General features: G+C 51.7%; 2 protein-coding genes across 12 annotated transcripts; one reads left to right on the top strand and one right to left on the bottom strand.

The window, feature by feature from the left end:
• The first annotated feature begins 45 nt into the window (after positions 1-45).
• On the top strand, positions 46-17,556 carry ARF1 (ADP ribosylation factor 1). Of its 9 annotated transcripts, none has more exons than XM_042249378.2 (6): positions 46-115; positions 2,163-2,410; positions 15,501-15,685; positions 15,760-15,870; positions 15,960-16,084; positions 16,237-17,556. In XM_042249378.2, exons 3-6 carry the CDS (start codon positions 15,538-15,540, stop codon positions 16,396-16,398), a joined length of 546 nt encoding a protein of 181 aa, XP_042105312.1. In that variant the 5' UTR covers positions 46-115; positions 2,163-2,410; positions 15,501-15,537; the 3' UTR covers positions 16,399-17,556. The 9 variants fall into 9 exon arrangements, with proteins under 9 accessions (XP_042105312.1, XP_027824974.1, XP_060271296.1 ...); XM_042249381.2 differs by lacking the exon at positions 46-115 and adding an exon at positions 607-1,021; XM_027969173.3 differs by lacking the exon at positions 2,163-2,410.
• Positions 17,557-18,802: 1,246 nt separating this feature from the next.
• C5H1orf35 (chromosome 5 C1orf35 homolog) lies at positions 18,803-21,101 on the bottom strand. Of its 3 annotated transcripts, XM_015095538.3 has the most exons (8): positions 20,911-21,101; positions 20,671-20,821; positions 20,458-20,503; positions 20,291-20,370; positions 20,021-20,093; positions 19,751-19,836; positions 19,184-19,306; positions 18,803-19,099 (listed from the first exon to the last, which is right to left on the bottom strand). In XM_015095538.3, the coding sequence occupies exons 1-8, from the start codon at positions 21,002-21,004 to the stop codon at positions 19,045-19,047; spliced, it is 708 nt and encodes a 235-aa protein (XP_014951024.2). In that variant the 5' UTR covers positions 21,005-21,101; the 3' UTR covers positions 18,803-19,044. The 3 variants fall into 3 exon arrangements, with proteins under 3 accessions (XP_014951024.2, XP_060272153.1, XP_060272152.1); XM_060416170.1 differs by lacking the exon at positions 20,021-20,093; XM_060416169.1 differs by lacking the exon at positions 18,803-19,099 and having other exon boundaries at positions 19,231-19,306; positions 19,751-20,093.
• Positions 21,102-21,270: the final 169 nt, after the last annotated feature.

The raw sequence follows: 21,270 nt of genomic DNA, 5'->3' as shown, positions 1-21,270 counted from the left end.
TCCCCAGCGTCCCCCGCGGCAGCAGGCACTGACGTGGCCGCCGTCAGAGCCGCCATCTTGTGGGAGCGAAACCAACGCCTGCCTCCGAGCAGCATCTGCGCCGCGGCCGCCGAGGGTGAGGCTGGGCTGGGGCCGAGGCGGGGGCGGGGGCCGAGTTGAGGCCCGGCGCGAGGTTGAGCCGGGGAGGTGAGGGCCGAGGCAGGGGCCGAGGTGAGGCCAGGCCGGGCGAGGGGCGAGGTGAGAGCCGAGGTGAGGCCGGGCCGGGGGCCGAGGCGAGGCGGAGTCGAGGCGGGGAGCCACGGCCCGGCGGGCCCGGGGTCGACTAGAGGCCGGGGTTGGGGCGAGCCTCGGCCGGGCTGCGGGTTCAGGCTGGGCTGGGCACCGAGGCGGGGCGGGGCGGGGTGGGTGCGGAATGCGGGGCCAGGGGTCTAGGCTGGGGTGGGGGTCGAGTCGGCGCCGAGCTGGCGCGGGGGCTGAGTCGGGGCCGGGGAGGGGTTCTGTCTGGCCACCCTCTCACCAGGGCCCCCGGAGTGGCCGGGGCGGGCTCCCGGAAGTCCGGCCCGCGCCGCGGGTGCTCCAGGAAGCCCCGCTGCTTGCTCCGCCTCCGAGGCCTCCTGTCTCGGGGTCGCAAGGACCAGGAAACTGAGGCCCGCAGCCCGGGACACGGCCAAGGTCACACGATGGCCAGGGTTTGAGCCCAGTTCCTGCTTGTTCCGAGGACAGAGCCGGCGAGGCCGGGCGGAGCCCCGGGTTCCTAGGCGCGTGCTGTGGCGCTTGGGTCTGAGTAGGAGCGCCTGTGGCCCAGGAAGCCCTCGATGGACGCGCCTACGGCTGTGTAGGGCTCCTTTAACCAAGATTGCTGCAACCCCGGGATTGCTTCCCGGGTGCCTTTGGCGTGGATTGGAATACACTTCCGAGCTGGTGAATCTTTAACCTACCTATAGAACGCGACCTGGCCGGAGTTGAGGCAGCCTCCCTAGCAGAGCGTCCTAACGCTTTCCAGTCCAAGCAGTTACGGACGGTAAAACAGTAGCTTTGTTAATAAGGCTTGGCAATTAATTTCAGAGTACTTAAAATATTAGCTAACCAGTTGATCACTTTTGAGCGCTCGACAGAACACCAGGTTGCTGTTTCTAGCGAAATCTAGCGAAATTGCACAAGAAATCACTGGCAGGAGACGGGCAATTCAAACGCTTTGGGTGTCCCCGGAAGTCACTGTTGAGAACTGTGTAGTTGATGTAGTCGTAACTGATGTAGTTGGTGTTGGAGTGGTCAGCTCTTGGTCTTGTTTCAGACCTAGTGGTCAGCGTTTTTTTTTTTTTTTTTTTCCCCTGCTGGCTGTTTGCATGGTTGCTCTTGCGTTTTTGGCAGAGTGTCTGAAGGAGTGTGAGATGCCATGGCGTGTGCTGTGTCCTTGGGAGTTTTCAGAAACCATTATGAGTAGCCAAAACTGGAAGAGCTTTGAATGCATGGTGTTGCTGAGTCCAGGATTATGAGCAGTTGAGTGTGTGTGAAAGTTACAAATATGGCCACTCTGTTACAGTGTGCCATCTTCCTCCCATAAAGGTTTTCTCTAGTTACTGGGTAGAATGTAATGTGCCTCTTCACTGGAAATGTCCTGTTGAAAACGAATCCTTGTCACTTGGGCATTACAAATCTGTTTCCTGTGATGGCTAACTTCAGATACAAGTATTCAAAATTGCTACTTCAGAAAGATTTTAAATAGTTGGTTTGTATGATAGCTGACTCACATGCTGTCTGCTTATCATTGTAAGAAAGTTAGAAAGCAAAAACTGGTTCTGTGCTTCTCACAGTTCTGGTTTCTTAAATTGTGTGGTTTAGCTATTTGCTTTGCCTCTTGCGCAAGGTGAAGGGGCTGTTCAGACCTGCTAAGCCACCTTTTCCAAAGATCACGACAGGCTTGAAACTGCAAGGTACACCTTGACTTCTCTGTTGACTTTAGTAAAATTGAGTATGGACCCTCGAGTTGATCTCCATGGTCAAATGGCCTTAGGAATAAACCTAACAAAGTGGGGAAAACCCTTGTGCAAGTTCATAAATAGTATATTAACTTGGTTTGAGAGAGTTGAATCAATTTTCTTTAAATTCTTCAAATTGGATGTTGCCTTGATACATGAATTTAAATCTGCTCTTGATCACAGGTCAGGCTCACCGAGCGTTTCTGTAGCCCTCCCGAGGATTGTGATCACTTACTGAGCTGGTGTTCAAACCCATCTAGCCTGTGCTTCCTATACCGCTTATGACCGTCTCTGTGCACAGCATTCCATAGTCTCCCCTTTGACCTTCCAGCCTTTGTAGGATTAGGAGAATGAAGGAAGTAAAATGCACATCTGTCAGAGGTTGGAAAAGAAACATGAAAAATCCCTTTCAGTTGGGATCTTAAAATTAGGTAAGAACTTAACCTCTTTTGTGATCTGTGTGCTCTTCATTGATGTGGATGGTATTAGAAATGTCCTCCTAGTACCATCTGAAGTGGTCTTTTGGAAACGTTTTTGACCTAACAGTGGGTTGGGTGTAATGCTTCCCGCTGGCAAGTAAAGGAGGGCTTGGGAATGTGTGAGTGTGAGAAAGGGGGGTTGGTTAATTTCAGAGTGTGAGCCAAGGTGAGGGGAGTACTTTATCCTTATCCTTTTGTGATTGTTAAAAATTCTTTAAAATATAGCATCTGGTATAGCTATACAGTTGTAACACTATTCTGGAAGGTACTCCAGCATTCTTAGATGGATCAGATGGCCTGATTAGCTAGAAAAAATGTGGCAGAATTTAACACAAATACATCAAAGCTCCTTATTCATGGGAGAGTCTGTTAGGCCCCCACCCAGTTCTTTCACATTAAGCTTCCTTAGATGAGTGGGAAGAAATAGTGAAGCTATCTGTTGCAGGAACTAACCTCAGTATTCCTAACAAACCCTTGTTTCCTGATTTTTGCATATGTTGGAGACTGAGCTGGGCAGCCTGTCATCGGCAGATAGGAAGAGAAGAATAGGACTTCTCACTGACTAAAAGAGACAGAAAACATACAAGGCAGGCAGATTTTTATACACATAGCACTTGGGAGTGATTCTCTTTAGGAGGCAGACTGTTAGTATACAGCATAAATTAACAAAAGCCCCAGTTATGATCCACGCACATTTCCAGAAGTTAAAAATGTAGTGTATTTTAGAAACATTAATTAGTAAGTTTTTTTCCTCTAAAGGGTGCTAGCAAGTCAGTAGAATTTGTCTCCAAAGAGCAAGTCGTATGTAAAATAGCCAGCATCTTTCAGTTTGTATTGTACGCCAGATTATTTTTGCAGTGCTGTCAGTTCAGTTCAGGCGCTCAGTCGTGTCCGACTCTTTGCAACCCCATGAACCGCAGCACGCCAGGCCTCCCTGTCCATCACCAACTCCTGGAGTTCACTCAGACTCACGTCCATCGAGTCAGTGATGCCATCCAGCCTATATGTGGGCGCTGAACAGAAAGTTTGGTGGTGCTAGGTCTCTGAGGCCCTGGAAATTTTTTGGCCTGAAGTTTTAAGTATCCTGTCAGCTTGACATAGGGACAAATGGCCAAGAAAACAATTTCAAGATTCTGTCTAAACTCATATGTGCAAAGTAGGAATAAAGGCAAAGTTAGATGTGCCAGCATTTTGAGCACAGGTTTCAGAATAAAGGATATCTCTAAAAATTGCTACGAAGAGTACATCTTCCTGTGGAGCTTTCTATTATCTGTAGATGAGCATGCGGTTCCTAACTCAGTGAATCTATTACAGTATCTTGTCAATTCTGGCGATGTACCTTTGCTTAAAATAGCTGCAGGTTTTAACACTTCTCTTCATCAGAGTGAGAGAGGCCTTGCGCATTCCTGAGGTGCATTCCTAGTCACTAGTTGCAGGTCCCCGAGGGCAGGCTTAGGGAGCAGACTGTGTGCACACCCCCGCTGTGGCATTGAGCATTCCTGAGCTGCACACATCTGCCCTGAGCAGCTGCCTGTCCCGAGTTTCCCCCTCACCGCAGCGTCGGAGAGAGGCTCGGGCTCCACCGCACCCGCGTGCACTTTCACACCAGTGTGAGAGTCCTTGTGGGCTTGATGGGCTTTTTTTTTTTCTGACAGACTAATTTTTTAGAAAAAGTGTGTGATTAATCTTTCTATTTTTTGATTCTTAAAGCCCTTAAATATTCTTTTATGATTCTTTTCTTCTTTCCTTGTTTGTGAATCTCTTGGGTGCTCAGGGAGGTGGCCAGTGGAGGAAGACAAGTAGAGATAGGGAGATGGGTGAGGGAAGGTGGGTGAGGGCCGGGTGGAAGGTGGGGGCGGCGGCAGCGAGTGGAATGGGAAAGCAGGCCCGCGGGGCCCGGAAGGAGCAGTGGGCGCTGAGAGTAGCTAGTCAGGCCTGTCCGGAGGACGAGGACGGGGAGGAGTGGAGTGTCATGTGAGCAGAGGTGTGAAGGAGGGGCTCCTGTGGGTCTTTGGAAGAAACAGGAAGCTTCTCCCTTGCAAGGGAAAACAGCAGCAGAGGCCCTTGGCTGGGAGTGCGCTTAGTGGTTTGGGAGCAGTGGAGGGGCGGGAAGCCTGCTGGTGTGTGCCAGTGCTCCTTGAAGGGGAAGCCCCTCAGAAAGGGTAGTTTGGAAATGTGTGGGATGATTTTGGGCTCTGTCAGAGATGGAAGGCAATACTGATATTTAGAAGCAAGGATGCATTCTGCATGACTTTCATGTAGGTGAAAAAGCTGTTTATATCTTAAACCTAATTCTGTTTATGTACCGGGTCAACTTGTGGGTGTATACTTTTAATTGAAGGTGTGAGTCACTCAGGCGTGTCCAACTCCTTGTGACCCCATGAACTATAGCCCACCGGGCTCCTCTGTCCATGGGATTTCCCAGGCAAGAATACTGGGGTGGGTTGCCATTCTCTTCTCCAGGGGAATCTTCCCAACCCAGGGACTGAACCTGGGTCTCCTGCGTTAGAGTCAGATTCTTTACCATCTGAGCCACCAGGGAAGCCCTTGGTTTTAACAGATGTTTTGAATTCTCCGGGAGTGAAACTACCTTGTAAATTAAGGGTGATTGTATTTGGTTCTTTGCAGAATCGTACCAAGAGTTGTTCTCTGTTTCCAGGTGGGGGAAGGAAAAAAAACTTGGTGGACACACCAGGCCTTGAGTGTCTGAGATGCTGCTGCATTTGTGGCAGTCTTCATTAGGCGGTTCTCTGACTGCCTCCCTTGAACTTGTGGTCATGACCAGTATTGAAGGTCACATTTTATCATATGACACTGTCTTTCATTTTCCAGTTCGTTTTAGTTGGGGCAGCGTGGGGTTTTTGCAGTCCAGTGAGTACGTTGGTTACATTGTCTCCTCGCTTCCTTCTGAATGGTAGAGGTGATGCTGTGAAATGCATGGGAGTGTTGGCTCTGATCTTTTTAAGGAACCTGAATTTGGTCTGATCTTTCCTAATAGTCCCCTCTTGCTGGCATCGAGAACACCTTGTGACGTGAAAGCTACAGGCTTTGGGAATGTCAGGGGGTGGGGGATAAGGTGGCCAGGACCAGGCACAGGCAGACAGTGATGGGGAAGCACCTTTCTAAAAAAGAGATGATGGGACTTGCCAGTAAACAGATTTGGGGATGAGAGGGACAGAGTGGGATTGTGGGTATCTCCTAGGTTTGGGTCTGAGAAACTGGGAGGAAGTTGCACAGGATTAAAGTGGGAAAGAGAGGGTCCTTTTATATTTGAGGATTATATTTTGATGGGAGATCCATGCATTGAGGGGGAAATAGGAGATAAGTCTGGAGATGAAAGGAAGGTTCAGCTGGGGTCCCCTATAGGGGCCTGCATTCCCCTGGGACTGCATGGCTGGGGACAGGGGCAGTGCTAGTGAGTGAATGCACCAGACACTGAGTCTTGGGCTGGTGGGGCCTCTGGTCGCCTGAGACGGGCGCCAGGGACTGCTGGGAGGCTTTCAGCAGAGGCTGGCGGGAGCAGATGTATGAATGAAATGTCCCTGGTCCAGGGCTGCCCCCAGTTTAAAATGTGAGCAGGGTAGGAGGCGGCCAACTGAGAGGGTTGCTGTGGCTGTTTGGGCCAGTGAGAAGTTCACGCAGTCACTCGGCCTCCCAGGCAAGACCAGCGAGGGTGTGCTGAGTGCTCCCAGCTGGGGCAGCATCTCTGGGTGCTTCTGACGGGTCTCACGAAGGCGGGGCCGGCAGGGGGCGTCAGAGGTAGAGGACCTAACAGACTCCATCACTGCTGCTCTCCCTGTTTCCTCTCCTCTGGGAAGCCCATCCCTCAGAGGCAGGGCTGCGATCTTTTTTACATTTTGTTTTCAGAATGAAAGTTCTCTGCAGGCAGAAATCAGATTTTGGAGATTGATTTAATCGTTTTCAGTTCAGTCGCTCAGTCATGTCCAACTCTTTGCGGCTCGGTTAATCATTTTAGCTATTCACAAAGTTTTCTTGTTCTGAGAAAGCCTGGGGGTGGGGCACATCTGCCACTCTGAGAAACTTTGGGGAAGAAGAACTGGGCACTTTGACAAGCTAATAGTTGGTTGCACTTCCCTTTTTCTTCAAGGGTGTGGAAAGGGTCTCTGCAACACTGGCTTCCCTAGGGCCCTGCCCTCATGCCTGGAGAGGGCCCTGTGTCTGCACCGTAGGTGCAGGTGGCCTTTTTGAGGAGACACCACAGAGGACAGAAACCACAGAGGCGTCAGCACATCTGTGGGGATTACATAATTAGAGTAGAGTGGCGAAAGCAGATTAATGTGAGTTATTTCACGACAGACTCCTGAACTGCCATCTCTTTCTCATTCTCACTTCTAGAACTAAAACACAGGGTTGTGCTGTTTGACAGATGTGCCTGCTTTTTCTGTCAGATCATGGGGACTGAGACTCGGCAGCTGGAGACGTGTGTGCGTGCGCGCGCGCGTGTGTGCGTGTGCGCCCTTGCGTGCACATGCTGCCGCGTCGGGGCCCAGTGTGACTGGATCAGCCTTTTGACGCTTGGCGAAGTTTACCATTGAGCTGAGGCTGGGAGGGTGAGCGTGTCACTGTCGCACTGGTGTTTCAGCGTCTCTTAGTTGGTCTCAGTGAGTGTGGAGCTTCTGTGTGCCCACAGCTGTACTCATCACACAGCTGCTCCTTAACGTGAATGTGGTGACTGTTCGCCCTACTGTCTGTTGAGGGTGCGCTGAAAAGCATAGAAAGGGGAGGACTTTTTCTTGGGAAAGGTAGCGTCTGAACTTGCCTTCAGAGGTTGAGTGAAGGGCTCGATGGGCATGACGTGGAGAATCAGTATGAAGAGGGGGCTGGGAGCGCAGCTAAGGTCTGAAAAGATGGCTGACGTGCAGAATTCGGAAGGAGTTAGTGGTAGGGCACTTTTCAGGGTGTCTAGGTGGTTGAGGGGAAGATCCTCTGGAGGAGGGCATGGCAGCCCACTCCAGTATCCTCGCCTGGAGAAGCCATAGATGGAGGAGCCTGGCAGGCTACAGTTCGTGGGGTTGCGAAGAGTCGGACACTACTGAAGTGACTTGGCACAGCACGGGTGGTGGAGAGTTGCCTGTAGTTTCTCATATCCTGCTTTGCATTTTAGTCATAAGTTGCTTTGTTTCCTCCATTTTCTGTTTAATTTGGTACACGTCTTTTTTTTTAATGTTTACTTGGCTGTGTGGGGTCTTCATTGCAGCTCCTGGGCTCCTTCGCTGTAGTTTGCAGGCTTAGTTGCCCTGCAGCATGTGATACCTTAATTCCCTGACAAGAGTTCAAACTCAAGTCTCCTGCATTGGAAGACCGATTATCAACCACTGGACCACCAAAGCAAGTCCCTGTTGCACATTTTAATGTTGTGAGGTTGATGCAAATTTATGTTTTGGGTCTTTTGATTTTTTTTTTTTTCCTTCCAGGAACAACTTCTTGAGACTAAGTGTGTTTGGAGTCAGGGTGTATGTGCCCCAACTCCTAAAATAGGAGTTCTCGTCAGGGTCCATGGTGCTGGCTGCTCCATCGTGGAGGGCCCGGGTGCCCAGCACTGGTCTGCAGGACCTGCAAGCCATTCCATCCCACAGACAGCAAACTCAGATGGTCCTGCGTAGCTGCCGGGCACTAGGAATGTAGGTTTCCCCTGGAACCCCTCGAGTCCAGGGGCAAATCCAGGAGAAGAAATAGCAAGGAGCAGCCAGCGTCTGCTGCCAGGACAAACAGAGCCGTGAGGGAGGCTCCTGATGGGGCATCTGAGGGAAGCCTCAACTTGGAGGGATCACCCACTCCTTGTTTCACCCCAGTTGAAGGCCACATGATGTTTGTGTTTTCATTTGAGCTAGATCATCTGGTTATTTGGTCTCATCTGTAGATTTCAGGTTGATCTAAGTGTCTTTGGTAATGGACTTGGAGGATAGTTACGGGTTTTTTTTTAAGTAGTAAAATAAAACTTAAAGACTATGGATGAGAAGGAACTGCAAACCCTAAATATGTTCATCAGTTAATGCTTTGACTTTTGCAGTTATTGAAAAGCAGGGTTAATTGCAGTTAACGCTGTTTCGACGTTTGCCTTGTGGTTCAGTGTGCCTGCTCCATTCGACATTGGACAGTGGCTGCTGAGTGCTCACGTTAGTGTGTACCGAGAGCCATATCTATGTGAAGCTTATTTGTCGTTGTCATTTTAAGAATTTCACCTTGAGTCTTAAGCTGGCAGAGAGGGATGTAAATTGAATTTCACTGATTGCTTCTCCTAAGAATCAGACCTGACCGGAAATCACCTCCTTCAGCTTTGGGAGGCAACTTGCAGGGCACCTGGGGACCAGCCCTCCAGTGTCGTTGTACTAGCCTTTGGGTTTCTGGCACTCAGCCTTCTTTAGGGGCAGGAATTGGGGGTGACTGCTGCAGAGAGACCAGGTCTAGTGTCTAACTGATTGATTCCTGCAAAACATCCTGAAAGTTCTATTGTGAAAAACAAAAATCAGTCTCTCATGGGAGGTTACCTTTAGATGCAGACGAGAATTACACTGTTCTAGAATGTTTTTGCATGTTCTTTCATTATTATTTTTCTTTGTATTGAAAGTTCAGAGTCAAGGTAGGTGAAATGGGTGAAGGTGGTCAAAAGATACAAACTTCTGGTTAAAAGGATAGATAAACCCTGGAATGTAAGGTTCAGTATGGTGACTGTAATTCACCATACTGTATTATATATTTGAAAGTTGCTAAGAGAGGAAATCCTAAAAGTTCTCATCACAAAGAAAAAAGAGTGACTGTATGAGGTGACAGAAGTTAACTAAACTCTGTGTGGTGATCATTTCACAATAAATACACATATCAGATCATTATTTTGTACACCTGAATATAATGCAGACCGTTCGGTCAACCTAATTATATCCTTTGAGTGTCTCAGTCTGAATATTCTTCCTTCTGAATATTCTGTTCTTGATCCTTAGCTTTGTCACAGTTGTGTTAGGCCTGTAAGGCATATCTGCCTATCATCAGTATTAGGATGTTCAGTTCTCACACTAATTTTCATAAAATAGTGACGATACGTGGTGGTCTGCTCAGTTGCAGAAGAATGTCAGAGCTGCAGGAGTGGACGCTGGACTAGTAGAGTAGTTCCGTAAGGCTTTATTTAGTTGATGTGCTGGGACCCCAAGTTGATGTACAAAAATCAGTTTGTAGCAGATAGTAATATGTGGTCATATCGCTTATGGAAGTAGGGGACCTTCCCCTTCAAAATTAAATCCTACACATCAGAGATGGATTAGGCTTTTGAGTAGTTGATAATCTAAGCACATTCATTCTGCTAAAAGAATAAATGAAACAGTTAAAGAAAATGTTTTATAATGTATATCAATTCCTCGGGAATTTCTTCACTTTATTAAATTTTCTCAAATTAGATATTAAAACTGACATTATGAACCGTTGAGCTGTACTTACACCTAATAAACTTCTTAAAAAAAACGGGTAAAATGAAAAAAAGCTCTGATGTCACCTAGCTTGTTCATTTGAGTAGGGGAGACCCATGTGATCTCTTATTTACAGAGGGACCAGAGCAGCCTGTCCCGGGCTGAAGCACAGAACAGAAAACACAGGATTTTGTTTGTTTGTTTGTTTGTTTTCCCTTCCCTGGTCACACGTTTATTTCCCAAGGTTAGTGATTTATTCTTCTTACTGATTCTCAGTAGATTGGGTCATCTTGATATTCGCTGTTACAGAGATTCTGTTAAATAAACCAGCTCCTAGCCATTTCAGAAAATGTGACAGATTTTCCTTCTGCAGAAGTAAGCTGCACAACTTCGTAGGGGCGGGTTTCCCTTGCTCATCCCGAATCCTCTGAGATTCGTTAGGAGGTGCAGCGGGCACAGGTAGAGGTCGTGGAGATACATATTTCTCTTTAACAGCTGTAAACCAGTTACTCTGGATTCATTTACTGGCGTGGAACAGGTGTAAACTCACCGCTACATTTTTTCCCTCCCTCTCCTGGCTTTCCTCGGGCGGCATCTTGTTTGGCCTTGGCCTGTAGCCTAGTAGTCTTTGCGGACAGGAATGTAGCCAGCCAGTTGTGTCCTGTTCTTTGCTATAGTGTTGAACCGACACCCAGTCTTGTTTCTGGTCCTAATGAGAAAAAGGAAAAAAATGTTCTTAAGGGGCTGCATCTGCTCAGAGCTTTCTGTCTCAGGAAAGAGATGGTCTTTTATTACTCTCTTTATGAGCCAGCACAGAGGTGCAGACTGAGGCAGGTGCAGGGAAGTGATCTTTTGAGAAAGTCAGTGTCTTCACTGCTTACAAATACGATCATTACCTGAACCTGAAAAACAGGTTTCTGCCTGAGCGCAAAGGATCCTGGTGGAGGAAGGGGTGAGATAGGCTTAGGCTGGATGTCCTAAAAGTTAGACCTGTATGGAGAGGCCACACAACAGCTCTTGTGGTCACTGTTGAGCCTTCCACTGCGACACATGCTGTGTTAGATCAGGAGCTAGCAGGGTCCCTGGACCAGGTGCAGGGCGGATATAGATAGATGGCTGGTGTAGTGGGAGAAACCAGGTGCTGTGTGTAGCGTCTCCTGGAGTTCCTGTGCCGTGTGCTCAGTTGCTTCAGTTGTGTCTGACCCTTTGCCACTCTGTGGACTGTAGCCTGCCAGACTCCTCCATCCGTGGGATTCTCCAGGCAAGAGTATTGCAGTGGGTTGCCCTCCTCCAGGGCATCTCCTTGACCCAGGGATCAAAGCCGCATCTCGCAGGCAGATTCTTTACCGTTGAGCCACCAGGGAAGCCCAGAGTTCTGCTCACCCCCATCTAGGTTCAGCCACCAAAATATATGGCCCACTTGCCCTTTGGGGCTGCAGGAGTTGGGTAAGTTGAAAAACTGTGTGGAGGAAAGGGACCAGATTGATAATTAGGGCTCAGCCGACTGCAGGGCCAAGGCAGGCCAGGGACTGTGAGTGGGCAGACACGCTGGGCTGGGTGGGAGGAAGAGGAGGCCCCTGGCCTGCTGTGGCTGACTGCATCTCCAGGCTGACCTGCGGTGCGGGCTTGCTGCTGGGCCCAGTTCACCTGGAGTGCTCCGTCAGTCCCATGTAGGGGCTGGGGAAGCATAGAAAACAGTTTCGCTCCTCAGTGCCCAGGTTTCTGTGTCAGTTTGTATGAGCTTAATGCTAAAACAAATGGAGACAGCGGTCTTCCAGCCTGCTTCACAGGGATCGCCCTTTCTCGCCTTACTGTTCTGAGTAGGGTGCTAATCCGGTCTCTCAGTATGTCAGCTTTGGACGCTTGAGACCACAAGTTCTGTCCTTGGCTTCCCAGTACCCAGGAGTGCCAGTCAAAGTGTCATGACTAAATAAATGTTGTTCACTGCTGAGTCAAGTGGTGACTGGCTTATTATGTTTTCCTGCAGGAAATCTCAAAATGACTTCATTTTCATCCTTGGGTTTTTTCCTGGGTGTTTGTCATTATTTTTTCCCAATTCCCTTATAATTGCCACGCCCCGTGTTTAAACCACATAGGAAACGTGTTCCTCTTTTCCTGGAGCTCTCCTCCTCCGCGGGGCTGCTGCTCAGGCCTTCCTCTGCCTCCCTCTGTCACCTTGGGCGGCACCGGGGAGTGTTGCCCTTGCCTGTGGCAGCCTGCAGACGAGGCGCATGTGAGACTTGGCACTGGTGACCTCTCTGTCCTGCCCTTTCACTGACCCCATAGTTTGGTTGACACAGAACTGCAGATGGGAAGCAGTGTTTGTGTCTTTCTTTGCAGGGGACAGGTTTAGGTTCGCCCCGTAATTGAGGGAAACACACAGCCTTCCTCGCTGTGTCCCCCACTAGAGTGTGCGTTTACTGCAGCTGATGAGCCTACGTTGGCACACCATCATTCAGAGCCCATACTTGATCTTGGGGTTCACTCCTGGTACTGTGCGTTCTCTAGGTTTGGACAAATGTATCATGGCATGTATCAACCATTGTAGAATAGTTTCACTGTCTAAAAATGCCCTATCTCTACCTGTTCATCCTCCCTTCCCCCTGACCCCTCAGAACCACTGAAAGGATCTTTTACTCTCTCCACAGTTGCCTTTTCCAGAATGTCACGTAGTTGGAATCATACACTGTATAGTATTCTTAAATGGGCTTCTTTCACTCAATGCACATTTATACTATAATAATAATGTACACTTATCTGTATATTAGCACTTTTCTTTTAGTGTTGAATGACATCCTGTTGTTCGGATTTACCAAACAGTTTATCCATTCACCTACGGAAAGACATCATGGTTGCTTCCAGGTTGTGGCAATCATGAATAAGGCTTGTGAACATCAGTGTGCAGGTGTCTGTGTGGTTGCTCGTTTGCAGCCACTTTGGGAACATGAGGGCTGAGTTTCATGTTCAGAGTCTTTTGTAAGAAACCTCCAAACATTTTTCAGAATGGCTGCTCTTTCTTTCATGGGATCATGTCTTTGGTGTTGTGTCTGAAAAGTCATCATCATACTCAGGGTAGATGTTGGTCTTCTACGTTGCTCCCGGTCTCCCTGTTCTGAGGCTCGTGCATGTGTGGATTGCTTCACGCTGGTTGTGAGCTCTGCCGTGTCTGTCCTGACGCCCTGTTCTTGTCTGATGGGCTCCACGTCTCCACCACGTTGGTGCTAGGGCGGTGTGTGGCTTGGGGGTTCTGTTTGTTTACTTTTCTTTTTAAATTCTCTTCTGTCTTGTTTCTCTCCAAATTCTTTGTTTCAGTCAGTTCCACTGGGGGCTTCTTACAGGGAGATAGGGGCATGGATGTTTGGGGGCCTCCAGGTGTAAGAGTTCAGTCCCGGCCTTGAGGCCTCTATGTCTTGTGTGCAGGTCTGTGGCGGCAGGGTGCCTCCCTGTTGATCTCGCCATATTCCTCTGTTTCCAGAACAGTGCACCCTGTGCCCTCCTCTGACTGGAGAGCAGAGTGAGGACCCCTGATTCAGTTGCTCCAAAAAGGTCGCCTGGCTCTCCTGCAGGGCTGAGGATGATGCTTGGCCAGGGCCAGACCCCACCAGAATTGCACCTGCTCTCGGTCCTTTACTTCTTTATTGGTAGTGACTTCAGAAATAAGCTGAGATAAATACGCGTTCAGTTCATTCTGTTTTCCATAATTTATCATCCTCTATATTTAGGAAAAGTGGTTGTCTGCCGAAAAGGAAATACCATAGTAAAGATCTTTTTTAAATGTTAATTTTATAAATAGGTAATATTATTCAAAACCAAAAAGAACTTTAAAATGTTGAAAGAGCACTGAGGCCTGCTAGAAGGGGCTCCGCTGGATGCCCCTAAGGCCATTGGCGCATCTAGGTCACAGTGGGGCGGCGGTCTGACCCACTGAGCAAACTGGGAATTCCCAAGCTCACACCGTGTCAGTGTATGGAGGAGAGAGTGCTGGTTCCTTGGGTAGAAGGCTAACTAACGCTGGAAGGAATGACTGTAGAAAACCACCGTTAGAACAGTCCTGATGGCAGTAATTCAGCCAGGAAATGTCAGCATGCTGAAACTAGAGGGTGGAAGCTGGATGAGAAGCGGAACGTGTACATAGTCCCCAGATGCTCCCTGATGGCTAAGGCAGAAAGGGGCTTACGATGGAGACCTGGCAGCTCCACGTGAGCCTGTCATCAGAGTTGACGTGGGGTGGTGGGGGTCTGGGGCACAACCCCTACGTAGAATGGAGGGGGGAGTGCCTGTGGCAGGCCCGTATCTGCGTCCTCCGTGGAACTGGCCTCTTACCCAAGCAGTATCCATCCAAAGTTCAAACACTGGGAAGCTCATAGTTACTTCTGGGAGGTTAGGTATGCAGGGCAAGACTCCTTCCCAACCTCAACAATAGCCTCCACCAGCACCCTCCCAGTGATGAGGTGTGAGCATCTCCCATCAGCTTAGAACAAGCTCTCTGTGGTTGATTTGGTTTTCTGTCAACACTCGCACAGAATCTGCCCAGTTGAAGGCTGCTCAGCCCTCCACAGCTTGACTTCACCTTAGGTGCTAAGTCCAGATTTCCTAAGCATTTGAGAAAGTGACTGTTTTTTTCCTAAAGCCCTGTTTGGAAATAAAATAGTTGAAGGATGAATATACTGAGTGTGGAGAGGCCATATGTGGGTCTTCCAGTACAAGAGATCCCCACCTCTGTGATCACTCACCCCTTCCTGCAGGTCTGGGTGTCGGGGCCTGGGCTCGGACCTGGGGTCCAGTCAGCTCAGTGGCTGCTCCCAGTCTGCTCTGCTGAGTGAGGCGAGCTGGCGGGGGGTGGGGGGCGGTGCAGACACAGCGCTCGTGCGCGTCTGCACACTCGTGCGCTTCTGCACACTCGTGGCTGCACCGCGCAGGCCACCTCTCCGACCAGCGCTGACCACAGGTCTTGGCAAGGTGCTCCCTAACGTGGCCATGCTGTGGGCTCACCCTTGGGCTGAATACTCTTGGACTGAGCAGCAGGTGTGCTGCTCTTGAGCCCTGGGTGTTCTCACTCAGCCAGTCCTGCCTGCAGGGTGTGCTGAGCTCTCAGCATGTTGGGAAGGGCTGGCTCCTGGTCTTGGCCAGGGCCCTCCTAGGTTCTCAGGTGTTAGTTGTCTTACCATTGAACTCTGCTTCATCGAGACTTGGGGCAGTTGGGAGACATGGTAGGGCCTTGAAGTGGTTGTTTCTGGCCCCTTGAAGAACTGTGCATTAGGTTATGGAGAGCCTAGCGTCCATTTGAAAGCCACACTACTGCACCCCAGAGTGGCGGGTTGGAGGACTTAGAGGTAAGGTGCCCTCAGGCCTTGGCTATAAGTTCCTCAGATGATGGAGCAGCCGCTTCACATTCCAGTCAGCCTTGTTCTAAGAGTCCCATATGCTGCCTTGTTAGGCTGATTTAGAGGCTCAAGAGGTAGGTGGGCAGGACCGTTTTCTTTTGGATAGGAACCAGAATTTCATCAGCTTGTGAGAGGAGCAGCTGCCTCAGCCTGGCTCTGGGTGAGCGGTCTCTGAGCTGCTCCTGCTTGCCTGGCCCTGGGCAGCACAGAAAAAGACCCCAGGACTCCTTGTTCCTGCAGGTTTCTCTGGCCAGTGTTGCCCCCACCGGTGTGCAGCATGGGGAATATCTTTGCAAACCTCTTCAAGGGCCTTTTTGGCAAAAAAGAAATGCGCATTCTCATGGTGGGCCTAGATGCTGCGGGAAAGACCACCATCCTGTACAAACTGAAGCTGGGTGAAATTGTGACCACCATTCCCACTATTGGTGAGGACGCTGGGCCTTGGGAGGCTGGGAGGTGGTGGTGGCCCTGGGGATAGGCTCACCCGGCTCTCTTCCAGGCTTCAACGTGGAGACCGTGGAGTACAAGAACATTAGCTTCACTGTGTGGGACGTGGGCGGCCAGGACAAGATCCGGCCTCTGTGGCGCCACTACTTTCAAAACACACAAGGTATGAGTGAGCTGCCCCGTTACACGCCTCAGGAGTGGGGCTCGGGGTGTCCCGGGTGCCTGCAGTCACGCTTACTGTCCCCTCTGCAGGCCTCATCTTTGTGGTTGACAGCAATGACAGAGAGCGTGTGAATGAGGCCCGCGAGGAGCTCATGAGGATGTTGGCAGAAGACGAGCTCAGGGACGCCGTTCTGCTCGTGTTTGCTAACAAACAGGTACGTGTGACTGAACACCCTGTGTGCCAGTGGGGGTGCACGTCAGGCAGCCAGCCTCTCAGGGCTGGAGGTCTGACTGGGGGGCCACAGGTCAGGTAGAAAGGGTTCCATGCACTCCCCCTGACCCACGCCTGCTGTGCTGCCACCCCCAGGACCTCCCTAATGCCATGAACGCGGCCGAGATCACGGACAAGCTGGGCCTACACTCTCTGCGCCACAGGAACTGGTACATACAGGCTACCTGCGCCACCAGCGGGGACGGGCTTTACGAGGGACTGGACTGGCTGTCCAATCAGCTCCGGAACCAGAAATGAGCTGTCATCCTCTCTCCTCCCCTCTCACTCCCTCCTTCTACCCTCGCTTTACTCTCATGTGGCAAACGTGCCCCTGTGGTGTGAGTGCCAGAAGCTGTCTCCATGGTCGGTCACAGTGTGCTTCACCATGCTGTAAATGTGCAGACGCAGCCTGCAACTGGGTTTTTATTTAATGTAAATAGTTTTTGTTTCCAATGAGGCAGTTTCTGGTACTCCTATGCAATATTACTCAGCTTTTTTTATTGTAAAAAGAAAATCAACCCACTGTTTAGTACTCAGAAGGGATTTTAGGCACACGGGTCATCCAGGAGTTGTGTGTCAGACGAGCCCAATACTCCTCCTCTGGGCTTTAGGTCTGTGTTGAGATCCATTTTGGTGGTTGGTTTTTAACCCAAACTCAGTGCATTTTTTAAAATAGTTACAAATACAAAATAAGGAGAACACTTGAACACACAGAAGGGAGAAATGTGCCTAATGTAGGTTCTGCGGTGACGGCCTGAGTCCAGTCCACCGGTGGTCTGTTTCCCGCTGGGAACATGAAGCGGGGCAGAACCAGCCGTGATACCCATTCTGCATGGTCACAGTAGGGTCCCTGTGATTCGCTCTGTCTCGGGTCCTCCCACCCCCCGTAGCGTTTGTGCTTGTATTTGTGCATACGTGGCCGCCCAGGAGATGGGGTGGAGGCTGCAGCCGCCGTTCTCAGACCCCTTGGAAGAACCCCGGCCTTTTCTCGGGTCAGCATGGGCACTTTGGTTGGAACGCCCTGGCTGGAGCGGGAGGCCTGCAGCCCCCCTGCTTGCCTGCTCCGGGCTCTCTGGGGTCTCACCAGCAGGAGTGCGGGTGGTCATCCTTGAGCCCCAGCCCCTCAGAGCCCCTGTCTACATGTGCTTTCACTCCCTCAGCCTGCAAGGGTCAGATTTGCCATTGAAAATGATAACCTCTACTTTTTTCTTTTGTATTTTGATAAACACTGAAGAAGCTGGAGCTGTTAAACTTTATCTTGGGGAAAACCTCAGAGCTGGTTTATTTGGTGTCGTGGAACCTCTTACTGCTTTCAATACACAATTAGTAATCAACTGTTTTGTATACTTGTTTTCAGTTTTCATTTCGACAAACAAGCACTGTAATTACAGCTATTAGAATAAAATCTCTTAACTATTTCATGGCTCTCTTGTGTTTGGGTGCCCCTGACAGCCTGCCCTCTGGGAGCTGGGCAAGGACAGCCTCTTCTTGCTCACTTAGTGAGGGCCACATGGCTCTGCCTTGCCCCATTCTCGCTCTGCTCACCCCTTCCCTGCCCATGCCCCCACCTTCACTTTGCCATGGTCCAATGTGAGCATGTTCCAGTGCCCTGGTAGTAACCACCTCGTTGGTCTCATTGCTGGCAGTCCAGCCCCCTGGTCCCAGGCTTTGCAGTGCCCAGTCATGAGAGGAACAGCAGGGTCACCATATAGGGTGTGCCCCAGGGGCCAGGGCCAAGCTTGGTATGGAAGAGACCCCCCACACACACACCCTTCCTAACATCCACTGTCTCTGGTACCCCCAGGCCAAACAGCTTGTCCTCTGGAGGGGCAGGACAGTCTCCAGTGTTGCTGCCTCAGTAGTTGACACAGGCCTGGCTGGGTGATCTGTGTCTGTGCCATAGACCCCCCTCCCACTTTTGCGGGGGTCGCCCCTCTGACCTGGAGCCCTTCTTGGGACCCTTGTTTTCCCCACTGGGCAGCCTTTGGTAGGCCAGAGTCCAGGTGGCCTTCCCCCAGGAGGCAGGCTCCACCCTAGTCACAGGTTGATAACCAGTGCCGAGTGCCTTTAAGACAGAGTTGCTTTCAGTTCTCATTTCTTTTAAAATCAGCAGCAAAACAAGAACCTAGGTAATGAATCCAGTCTAGGTTTTGTCTTTATTCCAGTGTGGTTTGTAGGATGTTTTCTTTTTTTCTATGGATGGCAATATTGTATGTGTGCCTTCAGCCTTGGAGGTGGCTGGGTGGAGGGACCCAGGGCCTTTACAGCAGGCAGGGGGGCAGGGGTGGGTACCTGTGGGACAGTGGTTAGAAGATCTTTGGTGGCCGAGGAAGACAGGGTGGCTGCAGGTACAAGTCTCCTTCCCCAGGATCTAGATGCCCAGCCCGACTGCCCCCTTCTAGCATGGTCACCTGCTTGCAGCTGAGCACCTTTTGGTCCCTCCGCCCTCCCTGCTGACCACACATAGTCCAGGGCTCTTGGTACACTTGAAGTAGATGCAGGGGCCAGGCCAACAGGGGACCCCAGGATGCTGACCACCAAAAGGACAGTGCCCCTCAGTGTGACTGCAGACGGCCTTGCTGGAACTCCCAAGATTCACTGCATTTTCACACGTCACTTTCTGTTGTGACACAACAGCAACTTTCCTGTTAGTATAAGACACTTTCCCCTTAAAATAAGTTTATTTAAGTACAAAGAGTGAGTCAATACAAAGAAAAATAGAAGTAGCCATACTGGACCACAACTGAGCCTCCAGTATCCTGGCCTGGAGAATTCCATGGACAGAGGAGCCTGGCGGGCTGTAGTCCACGGGGTTGCAAAGAGTTGGACATGACCGAGGGACTTGCAAGCCTCTATGGGAGCCTGGGGTAACCCCCACAGGCCAGTCCTCCAGACCCCTGGGCCTCAGTCGCTGTCGTGCCTGCGCTTCTTGCAGCAAGTTGAAGAGTCAGAGTCATGCCTAATGAGACCGCGAGATGCCTGGGGTGAGGGGCTCGGCCTGCCAAGCACACCCTCATCTCCACCCCCAGGCAGCTGCACCTACTGGGTGGGAGCAGGGGGAGGTGAGGAATCCAGCCTTCTCCCATGCTCCTTTTCTTTCTTTCTCTTCTCTTTCTTGTGCCTCTTCTTTTTCTTCTCTTTCCTGCTCTTCCTGTGGCTTTCAGGACTACAGGGGGGAGTGCACGAGTGCTAGAAGCCTCTGGGGCTTTGGCGGGTCTAGACCACAGTAGCCACTGACCATGTGTGGCCATTTCAACCTCAAGTCACTAAGAATAACTCAGTACCATGTGTGGCCAGCGGCTACCGTGAGCAGCACAGACACGACTATGGCAAAAAGTCTGCAGGACAGCACCTACCTGACAACCTCATAGCTGCTTCCAGCCCTCCCACTGGGATGCCCCTGCACTCTTGGGGCCAAGTGCTGACGCCCTCCAGTGCCCCTGACCCTGCTGCAGGTTGGTGGGCAGCCAGGAGCTTTCCCTAGGGCTCACTGCCCCCCAGGGCTCCTCAGAAGAAAAACGGGGCTGGAGCTGGGACCCTGACTGGAGAAGCAGCCAGCACGCTGAGAGAAAGCAGTTCTGTGCCCTGGGAGGGGACAGGGGGCCCTTACCCCGGCTCCACCTTCTCCTCTGACCGAGGCTTCTTCTTGGCCAAAGCCAAGGAGGTCCCTGGCCGACTGCTCTCCACGCGGTGGTGCTGCCAAGAAATGCCACTCTGGGGGCGTGCAGGGTGCCCCAGCATACCGACAGGGAAGAACCAGCCAGAAGCTGGGAGGGCCTCCCCAAGGGGAGACGGCCTGCCTCGTGGCCCTCAACTGGAAGAGGCGCTCAGACCGACTCCCACCCCACCATGAGATCCCAGCATACTTGGGAGTAATTACCGTGAATACCGACAGCCCCAGCTTAGCGGCCTCTTTGTCTTCCCGGGACAGCGCCACTCGCCCTACAGAGCCACTGCGGGGGCGCGGGTAAAACACTCTATGGTGAAACGTCCCCACAAGGGGGCACCCCCCATCCCCAGGCCTCCCTAGAGGAGTGGTTGGCCTAGATGACCCGTACTGGTTTCCGCCTTAGGCAGCTGACAGTGCCAAGCCCCAAGAAGCCGCACCCTCGAAATTTCTGGGGCTCCCGAGGACCCCCCGGCCCCGCACCTGGAGCTCCCCAGACCCAGAAGCCGGTCCACTCCTTTCTCGGGGTCACCACCTTCCCGCTTACAAACTTCGACAAAATCCTGTGGAGGGGAGTGCAAGTGCTCACTGGAGAGCGGGATCAGGCCCCTCCCCAACCCAGTCCCACCCTCCAAAAGAGCCCATCTCACCTCCTTGCTCAGGCCGGTGGGCTGCTTCTTTACGTTCTTGTAGCCTCTGCGGGGGCCGCGCGTGAGCTTCAGGGAGCGGCGAGCCTCGCCTCACCTCTTCCCTCAGCCACGCCGCGATCCCACCCAACCCCGGCGCGCACCCACCCAGAAGTAACACCCGCCCCCACCCCGCCCTCCAAACTGCCTCCCCACTCAAGCTCCGGAGGCACTCACAGCGCTGCCATGAGCGCCTCCTGTTCCGCCTGCCTCACAGCCGCCAATTCCTGCTCCCGGCTCAGCCCAGCGCTGTTCGCCCGGCCCTTGGCGTACCAAGTGAGGTCACGTCCCTTCTGCCAGCGGCCCACCGGGGCCATCAGCGAGTTGCCTGCGGGAACAGAAAGCCAAGCCCTCCGCACAGCCCGGGGCTCGGCGAACCCACAGCCCGCGAGCCCCGGGTCCCTGCGCCCCACTCACCCAGGTAGTTCTCCCTCTGCTTGTCAGTCTTCACATCCTCCCAGCTGAACTGGTCCTGCCCGCCGCGCACGCCGCCCCGGCTGGAGCCAAACATTGTGGTAAAGTGCAGCCCTCTCCCCGGGATTCCGGTACCAAGGCCCTACAGGTCCCAGCTCCCGCTCCCCCGTCGCACACGGTGACGTCACGTCCGCGCCAACCCCGCGCGCTTGCGCACTGTCCCCCTTCCAGCCCCAGGCGTCCTAGCCACAGCGCCTGCGCACTGACGCGACACAGCATCTGCACTAGCGAAAGGTGCGGCGGCTGTACCTGAGCGTCGCGCTGCCACGACCGACAAGTTTATAAATCATATTATGTGGGTGA

The sequence above is a fragment of the Ovis aries genome, chromosome 5, assembly GCF_016772045.2.
Source record: "Ovis aries strain OAR_USU_Benz2616 breed Rambouillet chromosome 5, ARS-UI_Ramb_v3.0, whole genome shotgun sequence".
In the NCBI taxonomy this organism is placed as follows: domain Eukaryota; kingdom Metazoa; phylum Chordata; class Mammalia; order Artiodactyla; family Bovidae; genus Ovis; species Ovis aries.
The sequence above is the reverse complement of the archived record's forward strand: the minus strand, read 5'-3'. Positions and strand labels throughout refer to the sequence as shown.

Bases quoted from the DNA above. Each gene is read 5' to 3' on its own strand.
- ARF1 (XM_027969173.3), top strand. From the start codon at position 15,538: ATGGGGAATATCTTTGCAAACCTCTTCAAGGGCCTTTTTGGCAAAAAA. The intron at 15,686-15,759 runs GTGAGGACGCTG...GCTCTCTTCCAG, and splicing joins GACCACCATTCCCACTATTG to GCTTCAACGTGGAGACCGTG. The intron at 16,085-16,236 runs GTACGTGTGACT...TGCCACCCCCAG, and splicing joins TCGTGTTTGCTAACAAACAG to GACCTCCCTAATGCCATGAA.
- C5H1orf35 (XM_060416169.1), bottom strand. From the start codon at position 21,004: ATGTTTGGCTCCAGCCGGGGCGGCGTGCGCGGCGGGCAGGACCAGTTC. The intron at 20,371-20,457 runs GTGAGATGGGCT...TCCCCTCCACAG, and splicing joins CCACCGGCCTGAGCAAGGAG to GATTTTGTCGAAGTTTGTAA. The intron at 20,094-20,290 runs GTGCGGGGCCGG...GCGCCCCCGCAG, and splicing joins CTGGGTCTGGGGAGCTCCAG to TGGCTCTGTAGGGCGAGTGG.